Source organism: Ursus arctos, unplaced genomic scaffold (assembly GCF_023065955.2).
Source record: "Ursus arctos isolate Adak ecotype North America unplaced genomic scaffold, UrsArc2.0 scaffold_4, whole genome shotgun sequence".
NCBI lineage: Eukaryota > Metazoa > Chordata > Mammalia > Carnivora > Ursidae > Ursus > Ursus arctos.
The window spans coordinates 25787629-25804007 of record NW_026623056.1 but is presented as its reverse complement, the minus strand read 5'-3'; the positions used below and the strand labels follow the sequence as shown (position 1 = coordinate 25804007).

Below are 16379 nucleotides of genomic sequence, written 5' to 3'. Positions count from 1 at the left end.
ATGGATTTGTGGAAATCTTTGAGGTGTTTGTTCTAGCCTGGAAATATGGAAGGGGATTCTCACTGCCCCATGGGAGCATCCCATTCTGAGGAATCCGCCTAGTCCCTGGGCTGTGGGGTGAGAGAGAGAGTGGGCAGGTGGGAGCAGGGAGCGGAGCCCCGGGGAGCCCGTCCACACCTGCCTCTGGGAGAGTGTAACACTGTGCAATGAGCATCCGGTCCTACGGAGCCATCGGCACTCTTGCGTGTTGCTTTTGAGCCTTGCCCACCCGCAGGCATACTTTGGGTGCCGTGAGGGCATTTGGTTGTGTGTTTCCTGCAAGACCCACATGTGGGGTTGCAGCTTGAGGACATTTTCCCATCTTTCTGTCTTGTTTTGTGCTTATTGTTTGAACGGTTGTATTGTCAGTTACTGTCCTATTTCTTTTGTAAGCCGTCCTGGGAATTTCTGATTTTTCATCCTCTAAATAAGCCACAGAGAACATCTGTGTGTGTGTGTTTTCCTTCTTTTGAATTGTTCCCTGAGCTCCTCCCTACTTTTCATATGGAATTTGTCACCGTTGGAAGTGGTCCTGTGCCCATAAATTGTATCTGAAAGTCAGGACCCAGCAGTAACAGTCCTCAGTGCCCACTGTCTTGGCTTTCTATTATACAGTTTTCCAGCTAATTTACTTTGCACAACCCTGCTTTTTCTCTTCTTAGAATTCTATTTTTTTAGTATTTTATTTTATTTATTTATTATTATGCATTTTATTTATTTATTTGAGAGAGAGCATGAGCAGGGGGTAGGGGCAGAGGGAGAGGGAGAAGCAGGCTTCCTGCCGAGCAGGGAGCCCGATGTGGGACTCGATCCCAGGATCATGACCTGAGCCGAAGGCAGACACTTAACTGACTGAACCACTCAGGTGCCCCAGTATTTTATTTTTTTTGTACATTAAAAATTTAAGTTATGAAACACCAAAATATAGAAAAATCCAGAGAAAATGTAATGGATTATGCTCTTATTGTATAGGTTGGGTAGATGTTAGCACCTAAGATTTTTCTGTATTTGTTTCAGATTCTTTTTCTTAAAGAAACAAGATATTATAGATCTAGCCCCAAGCCCACTCCTACTTCTTCCCTATCCTACCCCTCCCGAGGTGTTCATTATCACACCCAAGAAGGGGGTAAGCTTTGTGGAATTTGTGTTTTTGTACTTTTATGACATATATATGAGCCCACAAAAATGTATATGTGCATTTTTTATTGCTTTCTATATTTTAATCAGTTATATTAAAGATTTTATTTATTTATTTTAGAGAGAGAGACCGAGCATGTTTGCATGAGCAGGGGTAGGGGCAGAGGGAGAGAGAGAGAGAGAATCTCTAGCAGACTCTGCCCTGAGCATGGAGCCCGATGTGGGGCTCGATCCCACAACCCTGAGATCATGACCTGTGCTGAAACCAAGAGTCGGACACTTAACTGACCGAGCCACCCAGGCGCCCTTTACACAGTCATAAAAATACTCTCATATATTCTCTTGATACTTCTTTTTTTCATACAACCTGTGGTTTGGGGATGTATCCAAGTTGACATGTGGGTCCTGTTTGTTCGCTTTCACTGCTGTGTAGGATTTCATTATGCGTAGACCTGTTTATCCATTTTCCCACTAGAGGTGGCTGGGTTGTTCCCTTTCTGTCACGCAAACATTGCTGCAGTGAGCATTAGGTATGTGTTTGCATACACACACGTGCTTGGCTTCCTCCAGAGCCCACACCTGGCCAGGCATTTCCCGGCCCAGGAGTCTGGGCATCTGTCTGAAGTGCCGTAAGCTCTTGTCCAGGGCGGCGCTCCTGCCGCCCACTCCCCGCCCTCCCAAGCACTTGGTGTGCAGGCTCCCGCTTCTTGGGGCGGGTCCTCCTGCCTTTGTGTCAGGAGGTGGAAACCTGAGGGCCACGTGGGGAATAGGATAGGAGGGAAACTTCCAGGGCAACCTTGAGTGACCTCTGCACCATCCCACGCTTTCTGGTCACGTCGAGACTTGGACCAGTCTTCCCCAGTGTTTCAGAATCTCTGGAGCTGAGAGCAGGGAGGAGGGTGCCTCCAGCTAGAGGTGGACTGGCCTTTCCCCGAGTCTCGCTTCCACTGCCACAGAGCTGTCTGAGAAGGCACAGGGCCTGGCTTTGGGGCGGTGACTTGCTGTGTAACTTGAGGATAGCCCTTTCCCCCTCACTGGGCCTCAGTTTCCCTGTCTGAAATGGGAGGGTTGGACCAGTGACCCGTGTGAGCTCTTGGCTCCACGTGTATTGCCTATCCACTTGTGCTTTTATGATTAGCAAAGTCCATGTTCCTGGGCATGGGCTGCGAGGCGTGAGCCTTGGGCAGCTGTCGGGTCTGAGCGGGGGCCGGGGGGGGCTGCCTGCAGGGCGGCAGTGGCCTGGTGCTCCCTGATGACCGGTCTCTTCCCTGTGGCATGAATCCATCTCCTCCGTGAAGTGGTCTGTGTTCTCATACAGTTTCAGGGAAGATCCTTGGACCCCAGGGGCTTAGAGCCAAAGCAGAGGAATGCCGACAGAGGGGAAGCCAAAGGCTGCAGCTGGTCCTTGGGGGACACTTAGGAAAGCCAGAACAAAGGAGCACTGCTTTCTTTGCAATGAGCATGTTTAAAAAAAGGTCCATGTAGACTGAGCCATACTTACCTGTGTGTCTAATAGGTGCCAGCACTACCCCAGGACATTGATACGTACTGGGTGTATCAATGAACAAAAGAGGCAGAACAGGTCAAATATCCTGCCTTTTTGGAGCTTATGTTCTGTCAGGAAGAGAAGTAAATGAGCTAATAACATTTCTGCTTTGCTGCCTGGGACACCATGAAGTAGGGGCTCGAAAAGGCTAGGTTTCATTTCATCTCCTTGTTCCATGATAAGCAAATGAGGAAGTTGTGCAGTGTCCTAGGAGGTAAATGGCGCAGTATGTTAGCAGGGTGAGAGGCCTCGGAGTGTGGGGCAGTCGTGATGGCTAATTGATAGGCAGGGACACTGTCACTAAGGAGGTGGCTTTTGAGCAGGGGCCTGAGGCGTGGAGTTGGCCATGCAGCCATGAGGAAGAGTGCAGGCCAGGGTGGGAGGTTGCCTGGCGTGTGCGGGGAGCAGCAAGGCCTTGCCTGTGGTGGTGTGGGAGTGGCTGGGGAGGCCCTGCAGGAGGCCCGCAGACCCAGGCACCACCCGGTGCCTGTGAGGACTCTGGCTTTGACTGGTGATGGGAGGAGCTGTGGCTGGGTTTTGAGTGGAGAAGGGCCACTCTGGAGGCTGTGTGGAGGACAGAATGAGGGCGAGGCCTGTTAGGAGGCCAGTATCCTGGCCAAGAGGAGAGAGGAAGCTGTGGGGTGGGGAGGAGTGCGGGATTTGGGACCCTTCAGGAGAAGGGTGCTTACTGGGTTAGGAACACGATGAGGCTTTCTACACTAGATTTCCTTCACACCCAGACTTTTGGCTTCTGGAGGGCTGGAAACATGTCACCCCCCAGTTAGTGGGGGCTCTGCCCTCAGTGAGGGACTAAAAGAAGAAGAAAGGTGGAGTGAGGGTCGTCCCCAGGGACTGACAGCTGGCTCGCATTCTAGAATCAAAAAGGCCTGGGCTCAGATCTGGGCCTCGGCCATCCAGTGGGTCACCTTGGACAGTAAACATCCCTTTGACGAAGGGCACAGACATGGCGAGGGTTGGATGAGCTCGTGTTTGTCCACGTGGCTGCCTGACACATGTTTCGTCTCATTTCCTTGTGGTGCGGTGATGCGCAGTTGCCAGCCTGGCTGGTGGGGGAGAGGAGGGTGGGGGGGACTCTGGGCGTGAGGTTGCGGGAGGGCTTGCCGGAGACCCGGCTCCGACGCCCGCCGGGGCCGACCTTGGGGGAGGCCGGCACTCCCGCTGCGGACACCTCCTGGCTCTCAGTGCTGTGCTCACCATTTTAAACCATCACCTCACCCCCCAAAAAAGGTGATGGACACGAACAATGTCTCCCGTGTCGGGTCGTTTGAATGTTTCCTTCACGGTTTTTGCCCAAATCCCATAACTGCCTGCAGCGTTACCTACTCAATGTGTATTTTAAACTGACTCTTCTTTACATCTTTTTCCTTAATTTTCCTTAGGTACTAGCTGTGAAATCATAGTTCTGAAGTGTTTTTGCTAATTTTCTCATATTTTACATATGAAAATCAGTCCATGAGCATTAAAGTGGTTGATCTGTGTGCCTCTTAGAATTTTCTTTTGTACCCTGCCCCCCTCCCCCATGGGTGTGTGCCGCATCTTGGGGAGCACTGGAACCTAGGAGAGCCGGCAAATGGTGGAGGCTGTCCTGTGTCCTAGAGTCTGACTGTTCCGAGCTCGGAGGGTACCGTGGCTCCCTGCTTGGGCTCCAGCTGTGTCCCAGTCCCAGAGAGCCAGCAGGGGAGTGCGGACCTCGGGGAGGGGGGCAGAGGGGGTAGTAAGCGTGGGGCAGGCCCCCCACCTGAGGCTACTTCCTGCCTGCCAGGTTGAAGCTGGAACCGGCTAAGTGCATGCCTTTGGGTGTCACTCCTGGTGGAACTGCAGTGTTCTTTGGGAGGTCATAGGTCATGGGAGATGACAACAGGTCAGGGAGCCTGGTCAAGAAGACCGGCCAGGTCTACAGTCCGTGGACTTGTGGGTGAGTAGAGAGACCAGACAGCTCCTCCTGAGTTTCCCAGGACAATCCTGCTGCTGTCGTTCTCTCTCTGACCTTCTGGGTCTTCCATCCTTCCGCCGTGTTCCTTCTGTCTCATGCCTTCTCTTACCTTTTGAGGTGGAAAACATTATATTGTAGAAAATTGGCTTGTACTGTCAGGAAGTTTAGCATTATATGTAAAAAAGCAAACCTCATCATTTGTAAAGAGGCGAATTAAGGGACGATTGTAACTGCTGTGTAAGGATTGTTTTGAAGAGCTCACTAGATGTGCTCTTTAGTGAGTGCCGGAAAAGGAGGGGAGTGACTGAGGCACTGGTGTTTAAGAATGACTGCTCAGGGCTGAGAGGAGGGCGCTGGAGCCCAGAGACCAGGGCCGCAGGCGGTGGGTGAGTGACACGTGAGACGGGCCTTGGGGCTGGGGCGGTTGGCTGCACCGTGCTGCAGAATTATGGATTTCTGCTTCTGGTGCCCCTCAGCTGTGTCAAGGATATCTGGAAGGCCATGAAGCCACAGTCTGATGTTGCTGTTAGCTGGTCATGAACACTTCCCAAGTCCAGGAGAAAACAATGACCTTTCTGTCCCCTCGCCTCCATTTTTCTTTTGGAGTCGCCTTATGGTTCATTCATAGTCAGCCTTGAAGGAGCGTCTGGGCCACTCCCTCTGTCTCTCTCCACGCCTCTCCATGTGTTCGTCTTTTCTCAGCTCCTTCTTTGCCTTCCAAGGACGCGGCTCTGTCCCAGTGGTTTGCCGTAGTCCCCCGGGGTCATCCTGGAAATTCCCTGGGAGGGCCTGGGTGTTTGAAGGTCTGCAGAGCAGAGCACCTACAGACCACCCGCCTTTTCCTTGCTCTTGTCATGTACACAGCCTCTCTGGGTTGCTGAGCTGGTCAGGTCTTCATCACTTTACCTGCTTGCCGGAGAGACCCTCTTACCACTGGAGGTGGGGTGCGCAACACGGGGCGAGAGGTGAGAAATGTGGGTGCAGCCACGCTGGGCACACAGGGCACTGTGTCCAGTTCCTCAGCCTGGGTTCGTCTCTCCTCCCATCGCGGTGGCCTGTTCTAACTTGGGGCCGATGCTCGATTCCTCTGTTAGAGGCTTCTAGTCAACAGAGAATCGAGGTTCGAAAGGGGGTAGGGGTTTAACCTTTGCCATTTATCCTCTCTCCATTCCAGGCAAGAAAATAAAAGGTGGTGAAAACATGAGTGGGGAGAGATGGAGGAGCTGGAGAGAATGATCTGGCACACGTGTGAGATCATATAGTCCTCTCTGCTCCACCCCACCGGGGCGCGTACCCACCGCAGATCCGCCAGCTGCTCCTCGGGCGAGGGGCTTCTGGACCTTTTGCCACCTTGGTCTTCTCCTTTGGCCATGCCGTGGAAGTTTGCCCACAGCCTCCCTGCAGTGTGATTTCCAGAGCTGAACCCCACCAGGACCCTGAGGCCATCTGACTGGCACTGAGTCCAGTGGGGCACTTGGAGTGTCTGAGGACCACCTGCAGTACAATCACTTTGGGGTGGTTTCCGAACGAAGATTCCTGAGCCCGCCTGCAAACTGACTCATGATGTCTGGGGTGAGGACCCAGGAATCTGCATTTTTGTAGGACTCCCCAGCGACAGCCTTTGCACTCTGGAGTTGGAGACCCTCAGATCCCGACTCCCCTCCTGACTGTGGCTGCAGCTTGCTGGTTGATGTGGTTCGGCCCTCAGTCACCCCCCCCCCCACCGGCCTGTGCAGGTGGCCTTTTCCATAGCTGCTGGGCCTGTCTGTCTGTCTTAATGTCCTCCCTATACTGGCCAGATGGAGGTATGGGAGAAATGGAATCTGCTGGAATGTTGGGAATCTTGTAGGAGTCCCAGAACATTAACTGCAGATCTGGTTATCTGGAAGCTTCTGACAGTGCAGTAAGTGTGAAGTGGAGAGGAGAGTGGGGAGGGAACAAGACTAGATGTTTTGTAGCAACTGGACACCTTGTAGTGAGGACGGCGTTAGCTCTTGAGCCGTTAGTAAAGTGGGTCATGAGCATGGATGTTGGAAATTCTTTGGAAATCAGACGGGCAGGCTTCTTTTTTCCTCTTCAGCTGTTTTGTGCTTCTGCCTGGCGAAAGTAATTCCATCTAGGACATCTTGCAGAAGTGACGGAAGTCACATTAGGGAGGAACTGAAACAGGGTACCCACAGCACTGGGGGGTGAGTTTGCCTGATGGACACTGGTGGACACTGGTGCTGGCGGTGGCTTGAGTCCTGACACAGCTATAGAGGCCTTCCTGCCCAGTGCTCCAGGCCGCCCCTCGGGGCAAGCGGACACACACATTTGCTGTTCCTGTAGTACGTAGATTCCAGCCTGTGGCAGGTGCATCAGGAATGTTAGCTTTGTGTTGTCGTTCTGCTCTCCAGCAGCAGTTCTGGGGACAGCCTCTAGCTGAGCATGGGGTGGTGATGTCGCCATCCTGTCCATGGCTGGACTAGTTGCTCTTCTTCAAGCAGACCTTACCTTGGTGTTTCCTGGAAACCTGGCGTCTGTGTGCAGAGCCAGCCCGTCACCTTGTTTCTTGGCTCCCAGATCATGGTGTGACCCGACTCCCAGTGGGGCATGCCAAATGATCAATGAGTTTCCTCCACCAAGTTGAGCTGAGGCTTGGCATTGCTTTATGTCCTCAGTGAACATTGAGGGGAGCTGGGGCCTGGCTCTTCATGCCTGTCTGTGCCTGAGAGCCCAGGGCCGGGCTGGCAAAGACGTCTGCACCTGGCATCAGACTCTGCCGTTCTGGTTGCTTTGGTCTCCTCATATTGGAAGTGTCTAGAATGTGCTGTGCATGGTGGCTGTGAGGCCAGGCCAGCTTCCCCGCTGCCCGCATCCCCAGTTTGCCCTTTTCAAGAGAGCTGAGTCTTTCCAGAGTCTCTAGTACACAGTGCTCTCTCAATTACATGTTTTATTTGAACCACGAAGTACAGCTTGAGAACTCCTTAGCCTGGAACAACCTCAGTCATTACTGAATTTAAGTGCTTCTAGAAGTCACTTGACAGAATTAATTAAACATAAAAGGAGACAAAGAAATTTAACACAGATTTGGTCATCATTCCTGGGGTTTGATTTCATAATTACGAGTGTGGAATATTGATATAAGTGAGCCTTTAAAGATCACTAATAAAAGGAAGATAGTAAGTGGCTACAAATATGTAATTATAGGCCGATGAAAAAAACCAATGGCTTGATGATATGAACGTGGATTTTCATGGGTTGGGATGCCATTTCCAATGACACCATCCTGCATAAATTCACAAGGAGCTGTATCCAACATCTTACATGGATGACAAGGATGATGTGTTCCAGAAAATGGCTCTGAATGTCTCAACTTGGGTTGATAAAGGCACTAATGTGGAGAACGCACATGAAAAGTTCAAAAAGAAATCATTTTGTAAGACGGGTGTGGGAAAAATAGTACTTTAATAGGATTATAATTTTAAGTACTTATATATAAATAAATTTATAAAAGTTACAGATAGTGATTTGACTTTTTAATCTAAGTCCCCCCAAAATTGTATAGTCAAGTTGGTGCAAACCAAAGCATTGTTTTAGGTCTTCTCGTTGGCCAGTTGCCTTCAACTGAGGTTGGGGATTTGAAGGGGGGAGGAATGGTGGGAGGGGTGACCTTTTCTCTGCCCCCCCCCCCCCACTTTGCACCTTCCATCTCTCTTGCCTCACTGCTGCCTGCTGGGCACCAGACCCTGGGCCGGACTGGTGTGCCCAACTCCGACTCTGCCCTAGGAAGGTCGCAGTTTGCAAAGTGGTTGTAGACATTGGAAGGCCTGGGTGTTTTGACTCACACTTGTGGTGTCTGTGGTTTGCTTCCTGCTATGTGTCCATGGAACATATTAATTTATCTTTAAGTAGATTTATTAAATGAAATATTCATTGGAGCGGGTGCTTCAGTGTGCAGCGTTTGGAATGATGTACTGAGTACAGTTTGTCCTCATAAATCTATTAATGCTGATAGGATGTAATTGTCTCCCGTGAAGCCGTGGGGTGAGATGGGGGCCCGGGCAGGGGAATAAGCTGGCTGCTGAAAGCGGGCTCCCTCCGCCCGGCTTCGGCAGGCTCTGTTCTGAGCGTGTCCGTGTGTGTGTGTGTTTGGTTGTACGTATCCATTCTCTGTCTTTCTTTTTAATGAACCCAGAGGCTTCCATTTCTGGGAGAGCCCTCTTGTCAGCTTCTAGCTCCTCGTCAAATTCCTACTTCCAGCCCTGGTTTGGAGGTGTAATGAGGCTCAGAGGGAGAAGCTGGCTTATGAGTGAAGACTGATCTGCGAGGAGAGGGGATTCAGGGACCCGAGGACGGGGACAGGGGTGAATGCTAATACTTAGGAATAAGCACCGTGAGGCAGCCCCTGAACTAGGTGCTTTCTTTGCGTGTCCCACGTGGTCCGAAAAGCCACCATGGGAGGTGGGTCTTCTCATTTCTGTATTTGAGGCTCAGGCTGGTTTAGTAACTTCATTACTAAGTTAGGAAGTGCATTTAGTTCAACAGACCTCTGTGGTGGCCTGTCCTGTGGCCAGGGGCTGGGCACGGGGCACCGAGCAGCCACAGCGTCTGGCCTCAGTCAGTGCCCCATGTAGCAGATATAGAAACAGAGACTTGTAGAGAAGTCAGACAGGGAAGCGGAGCCTCCCTCGGTGTGATGGAGGGTGCCGAGAAGGACGTGAGGAATTGTGGGAGCCAAGGCCAGAGCCAGTGTTGGGGGAGACTGGCTAGGAGTTCACCAGACACATGGGGGGGCTGGGAGGGGTTCCCCATGATGCAAAGAGCTGGTACAAATATACAAGGATATAGGACAGGGTGGGGATGGCCTGGTTCAGTTCTGCCCAATCCCCAGAGGTGGGAGGGCGCGAGGGTGCGAGGGATAGGCGGTCACTAGTGCCGGGTCTCCGAAGCCTTCCTGGGGAGTTTGGACTGTGACCGATGGCAGTGAGCCGTTGGAGGTTTTGAAGCCAAGGAGAGGAAGAAGGGAGTTTGGGTATTTGGACAGTTATTCGAGAGGCACAACAGAGGCTGGTTTGGAGGGGACAGGGCAGGAGGTGGGAAACCAGGGTTTGTGGTGCTTGCACAGCCAGGAAGTCACCGCTGTGGGGTGAGGGGAGCATGGGGGTGTGTAGGAGGTGAAAGGCAGAATTTGTCATCTGTATTGGGGAGTAGCAGAACTGGTTGAGAAGTCATGAAAAAGAAAACAGCAAAAAAAGGAGTCAGGAACAGGATAAAGGAAAATAGCTCATTAGGACAGAAATGTGGATAAATTTGAAAAAGACAAAGAGTTTCAAGACCGATGATGCTAACACAATATAAAAGTTTTTCTCAGTGTAATGGTGTTTCCGAAACCTAAGTAGACTTAAAGAGAAAAGCAAACACTTAAGTAAGTGAGGACAAAAACAGGTTTCTGCCAAAAGCAGAACCTAAACTCAGGAGAAGCGGACGGGGCAGTGGGCCCCCACTGTAGGGCCGGCAGAGGTGGTTCTTCTAACCGGCTGATGCCTGAAGGCTCTGGGGGCGCAGGCCGGGTGGAGGAGGCGCTGAGACCGGGGTGCAGAGAGGGCAGAGGTAGATGACGGGGTGGCGCCCACCTGCTTGAGAACCTTGGGGCCCCGCCCACACCGGTCCTTTCTCCTGCTGGCAGAGCCCTGGAGCAGGTAAGCAAGCCAGTCAGGGGAGTCGTGGGGCCTCTCCTTTAGCTGTTGGTGTCCTGGAGTCCATATGGTGATGGCTGACCAGCGTGTGGCAGCCTCGCAGGCTTGTCCTGTCCTGTCGGCTGCCAGGGCAAAAGTGAGGTCAAAGGGGTCACCAGCAGATCTCTTGTCAGGGCTGAGGTTGGAGGAGGGGGAACATCCAGGCTTCCGGCCTGGGCTGTATTTACTGAGTGCCTCTGGTGTGCGGTGGAGTGTTCTAGATGTCGGGGGGCACACGGAGACCTGTGTGAGCAGAGTGCATGGTAATTTGGTAGCTGCATGTGGGATGAATGTACAATCTGGAATAACGTCAGACTAGGAAGACCAGCTCTTTGGGGTCCTGTTAGTACTCTTACCTGTTCTGTTTGCTGCTTGTGCCGATGGGGTTGCTGTTAAGGAAGAGGATGTATTTATTGCTGAAAGAGCGTGGGACTTGGAATCTAGAGACCAGGGTTCAAGTTCTGGCCCTGCTACTTAGTAGCTTTGTGACCTTGGGCAAGCATAACCTCTTTGAGCATCTGCTTTCTCATTTGTAATTTTAATAATTTGTCATCATAATAGAGCAATACTCGTGATGTCTGCCTTACTAAGTCCTAGGTTGTCACGGGCATCGGTGTGCCTGAAAGCGTTTCACAAATCGCAGAGCTCTGTTCAGTAGCTGCTGACCTTTCTAGATCCTAAGTGTTTTGCAGGAGGTGGTGCCTGGTTATTCCGTCGAGCTCTCTCAGCACCTCCAGAGTGTCTGGGACCCTCGGGAAACGCTGGTTGAATTGATGGACGAGTCCGCTGCGGCACTCGGTGTTTTCTGGGACTGTCTGCTGGGGCTCCTCGCCCTGTCCACACTATTGGACAGGGAGGTGGAACATTGGACACACGGAGTGGCCGCCGGGAGTGGCGATGCCAGGGCCTGCACCAGCCGCCCAGACTCGCGGAGGGTCCTGAATCTTGGGACCAGACATTTTCACGTGGCTTCGCGTTTCCAGGTGGCCCAGCTTGGAGTTCGGAAGCAGAAAGCAGACTGGGGACGGCTCCCCCTCCTCTTCCATTACGTGCCCCCGACAGGCATGCCTGCACAACTCTCCCATGTGGTGTCCCCGTACTCACGGCCAAGGCTTTGTTGTGTGCCTGTGGTTCCTCATTGTCTTAGCTCTTGCCTGGGCCGCCTGATCGTGACCCCTGGAGGGGCAGCGCGTGTTATGGGTGTCTGAGCGGGCTTGCTCACTCCTGTGGTTTCCTCGTGTCCTCCTGCAGGTGGTCTTCCATGACGTTGGCGTGCTGACGGACAAGCTCTTCCCGGTGGTGGAGGCCATGCAGAAGCACTTCAGTGCTGGCTCAGGGACCTACTACAGTGACTCCATCTTCTTCCTCTCTGTCGCCATGCATCAGATTATGCCCAAAGGTAACCTGGACGCAGGCCAGTAGCCCTGGTGTTGGACTCTCGTGTCTCTTCCCCTGGCTCCAAAGCTGCTGGTGCCCTGAATCAGAGAGAAGAGCTCCACTGAGACATGAGGGAGAGGGCGAGGGGCCAGCCCTTTGTGTAACAGCTCCCTGCACAGAGACTCAAGGGCAGGGCCCTGGGGTGCACAGCTGCTGAGCCCCACTCATGGGGACAGTGGAAGTTGTGCAGTGTGGTATCCCCGGACTCAAGCAGGGCATCTGGGCTCCAGGCCTGACTCAGCTTTTCCATGCAACGCCCCCTGCCCCGGGACTCAGTTTGCTCATCTGTAAAGTGGCAGGTTAGGTTAGAGGATCTTCCATCCAAATCTGTGAGCCTGTTCTCTCTAGTTTGTACCTGACTTTATTTGTTATCTGACTTTAAAACATCCGGTTTAGATGTGAGAGGTACAAATTATAACTCCGAGCTTTCTGAAACTTTGATGTGCAATCAGAGGATTTTCTGGGCTTTGGTCCCTCTGGGGCAGAAGAGATTGATTGGTCTGTGATAGGTTGGGCTTGTGTGGAAATGCTGACAGGTCTGGTCGTCCTCGGATTAGAACCCTCGGAGGGTTCTTGCTAGTGGGGTGTACCAAGCTGCTGGGTTCTCTTCCTCCCAGTGGTCCTTGATTGATTATGGAGCTCTGGATAATTCCCCCCAGTTTCTGGCCATGGTGAACCATGACCTGAGCCTTTTACGGGTGTGGAGGGGAATTCCGGGGTCTTGGGGTAGCTGCGACCTGAACTGTGACTGGTTGGGTTTCCAGCAGTCAGACTGGTCAGAACCTGATCACCCAGGGGACAGCCAGGCCATTTGGTGGAGACCCGCTTCTCCTGCCCAGTGGACCAGAAGTGAAGGAGGGGTCAGGAGCCAGTGGTGTTGGAGGGGCCTGTAAGCCGGGAATTCAGGTTGAAGCTGGGTTCCCCTTGGCAGTGTAGTGTCCCTGGACGCCACAGGGATCTGAGCCCGGGCACTGTGGCTGCGACTTTGTCTCCACAAGGCAAGTCCCTGTACCACGGAGGCCTCTGAATGTTCTCTTGCTGGAACGCCAGGCTCAGGGAGATATGCTGAGCAGGGAGGGGTCTGAAGGAGAGAGAAGGGTGTGGGGGAAGAGCTAGCATTTGTGATTCTTCCCAGAAGCCAGTGCAGCTCTGTGAGCTTGCCGAGTCCTCCTGCGCCATCATAGCTGGGAGACCGAGGAGTGGACTTGGCCAGGGTTAGACAGCCTTTTAAGTGGCAGGGCTGGGATTTGGGCCCCAGTCAGTCTGACTTGGAGGCCTGCTTCTCTAACTAGCAGCTCCTCTGTCCCCTCTAGTGTGCCGCGAGTAGTCCTTCTGGGTAGGACCGGTGCTGGAGCCGTGGGGAATGCAGATGGAAGGAAGGTGTTCCTGCTGTTCTGGATTCTAGGGGGAGATAGACATGGTGCTAGTCCCAGCCCTGCCACCAGCCACTTGCGTGCCTTTGCTGAGCCACTTTGCCTCTCTAGGCCTCAGTTTCCCCAACTAGAAAATGAAGGGGGCTGATCTACTGAGCTATTTTGGCTTGTATTTGGAAGAGTCCAAGGAGAAGGCTCCATAGCTCAGGGGTTAGAACACTGGTCTTGTATTTGGAAGAGTCCAGGCCTACAGGAATCCTCCTGTGGGTTTCAGCGGTCCTGGGGAGCTGAGAAAAGAGGGGTTCTACCTTTATCCTACCTCTCTCTCCTATGCCTGCCCCCCCGCCCAGCTGCCCATCCTGACTGTTGCATAGATGAGGCTTTGGAGCAGGATTCTGTCCGGGCAGAGGATTCCATGATTAATCTAATTTGAAACATCTTGACGAGAGGAGCCTTTAGGGCCTGGCCAGCCCTGTTGTCCTGCGTGCGTGATTGGTGCAGCGAATTGCTGGGAGGGAAGGACCAGTGAGGGACAGCAGGAGATCTGGGAGGAGGCATCCCGACTTTCCCCTCCCTCCATTCTCTTTCTCCCCGCTCCCTCATCAGCTGGTAGGTCACTACCCAGCATGGGCTAAACTCTAGGCCAGGTCATGTTTCAGGGCACCCAGAGGGAGGAGGAATACAGCTCCTTGGGGATGGTGAAGGCGGAGAAGCTAGAGAACCTAGCTATGCCTCAAGAGTTAGGGAACCCCCAGACCGTCGCCCCTCTGCTCTCTGACTTTGCCCTGCCCTGAAGCCTGGCCTTGTCCGGGGGGCAGTGTCTACAGGGACGGGGCTGTGGCCAGAGCTTTGCTGTCCTTGCGGTAGATCAGATACCAGTGTCCCTCCCAGTGTGGTTCATACCCTTGAGGGCCATGTCCAGTGGGGAAGGAGGGGAGGTGCCCAAACACCGAATCCTTTCTCGGGTTCTTCAGGCAAATGACAGTGTGTTGCCAGAGCTCCGCTTTTACATCTGCCCGAAGTCCACTTCCTACGAAGAGAGTTACTAGGAGTTACTAGAATCTGATAGTTGTAAAACGAAATGAGCAGTCCCGGCGTGCCTGCGGAGTCTGGGCGTCTCTGCTGAGCAGTCTGCCCGCGCACAGCACTTGGCAGCATGTGAGACTCCCGCTGGCCGCATCCTTCGGCACGTCCTGCGATTTTTGGAAGGATGCTTTGTTTTCAAGCACCCTTAGTGCTGCCTTCACTTTGTCCTGGCTCTTTATTGCTGCCTTTTTGGTATTCTTTTTTTTTTTTTTTAAATCATATAAATTACTGTTGTTTTGTGCTTTGTTGATGGTTTTGTTCTTTTTATTTGGTGCATTTTGGCTATTTTGGTTATTTTGTTTCTTTCACAGAGTTCTTCTTCCTCTGGGAAAGTGAGAAAGGAGTGGGGTGGGTCACAAGACCTTGGTCCCACCCAGGAAGGATGGGTCAGAACAGCTAGTGTTCCGCTGAGTTACGTCTCGGGAGGTCCTGTCTGGTGCTCGCCCTAGACAACCGTTTAGTTCTCTGTGTGGAAGCCTGTTCTCGCCCTCCCCTCCAGGAGCAGCGGGGTCAGCCTTCTGTACCTGAGCTACCCTGAAAATACGTTTACTATTCTATTTTATTTTATTTTATTTTATTTTATTTTATTTTAAGATTTTTTTTATTTGAGAATGAGAGGGAGAGCAAGTGTGAGCGAGAGCGAGAGTGAACACAGGTAGGGGGGAGGGGCAGAGGCAGAGGGAGAAGCAGGCTCCCTGCTGAACAGGGAGCTCGATGTGGGACTTGATCCCAGGACCCTGGGATTGTGACCTGAGCCGAAGGCAGATGCTTAACTGACTGAGCCCCCCAAATGCCCCATTTACTTATTCTCTTTTAAAAGTAACGTTCATAAAAGAATATCTGAAAACTACATTAAAATAGAAAAAAGTTATCCTTCTACTACTACACAAACATGAACTCCTTCATTATCTTCTAATATTTTCCCAGCACGCAGCTTGTTAAAAACTTAGGCGAAGTTGGAGTTATGCCACATATTTAAAACATCCTCAGTCTCTCTGTGCATATCAAAATATGAACTTGAACATTTAAGCTCGAAGAATGAAAGAAATGGTGCAAGTAAAGCAGTGTCATGACATTCTCTGTTGATGTGACTCATCACCGTTTTCTGTGTGATCATAGTTTTGAAAAATTTTTGAATGGTTCCACTGAGCAGATGAACCTTAGTTCACTTTATCATTTCCCTGTTCTCAGCTACCTGGCACTTCGTGTCTTTTTCTGCAGTCATAAATTATACTGAGATTAATATCCACATACATAGAGATAATTTTCTCTAATTAGGATTATTTCCTTATAACTCCCCATGGGTGGAGTCACAGGGCCAAAGGTGACCCTTACAAAGGGGTCTTGTGTTGGATGCCCCCTACCCCCATGTCACCAGCCTGCACGTGGGAGGTCTGCACGATTTTCTCTGCTCACAGCTGTCTGACCTCTCAGGAGGACCTCAAGCCGCCACTCGTGAGTGTCAGCACAGTTGCCATCCCCTTGACAGGGCAGGAAGCAAGGAACTGAGGCCAGGGCACTTCTCTGAGTCCTAGGGCATGCTGGGTCTCCCGGCCTGGGTTCTGGTGACCTGTCGCATGCTCATTCTGACGGCCAGACCTGCAGGGCCAGCCTTGCACACCCGTATAGCCCCTTGAAGCTTACAAAACCTGGTTTTCTCTCTCCTCTCCTTGGCTCCTCGCTGCAGCCTTGTGGAGAGGGCCCGGCTGGGCTTTGTGGGGGGTGGGTAACCCTGTGTGTTTTGCTCTGATTGTCCCCCCTGCAGCAGCATCCCCTAGACCGTGTCTGCAGAGTGAGGACTGTGATGGCTCTGATTCTGGTCAGAGCTCGTTTTCCTTCCGCTTGCATGTTGGAGGGGTCGCGTGTGGCTGGCTGGCCAGTCCTGCCACCAACATGCAGCCACTCTGCTCCCCACTCACACCCACGAGGCTTTTATGTCCTCCTCTTAGTGGTGTTAGCTGTGTCACCATTGGATGTGTCTTTATGCAATGGAAAAGAAAACATTTTTTGCCCAACTGGAGCTGGAGGGAGCAAAGAACAGCCCCTCTGGGACTGCCGGCTTCCCCTTCCTGTGTCACGTGGCTCCAAGG

The 16379-nt window shown here is 52.2% G+C and overlaps 1 protein-coding gene across 2 annotated transcripts in view; it reads left to right on the top strand.

The window, feature by feature from the left end:
• Nucleotides 1-16379, top strand: part of XXYLT1 (xyloside xylosyltransferase 1) — a 166009-nt gene that overhangs the window by 16978 nt on the left and 132652 nt on the right. For both annotated transcript variants that reach the window (XM_026496180.4, XM_044383136.3), the window contains exon 2: nucleotides 11645-11792. In XM_026496180.4, coding sequence (XP_026351965.1) covers nucleotides 11645-11792 — 148 coding nt within the window. The remainder of the gene's footprint in view (nucleotides 1-11644; nucleotides 11793-16379) is intronic.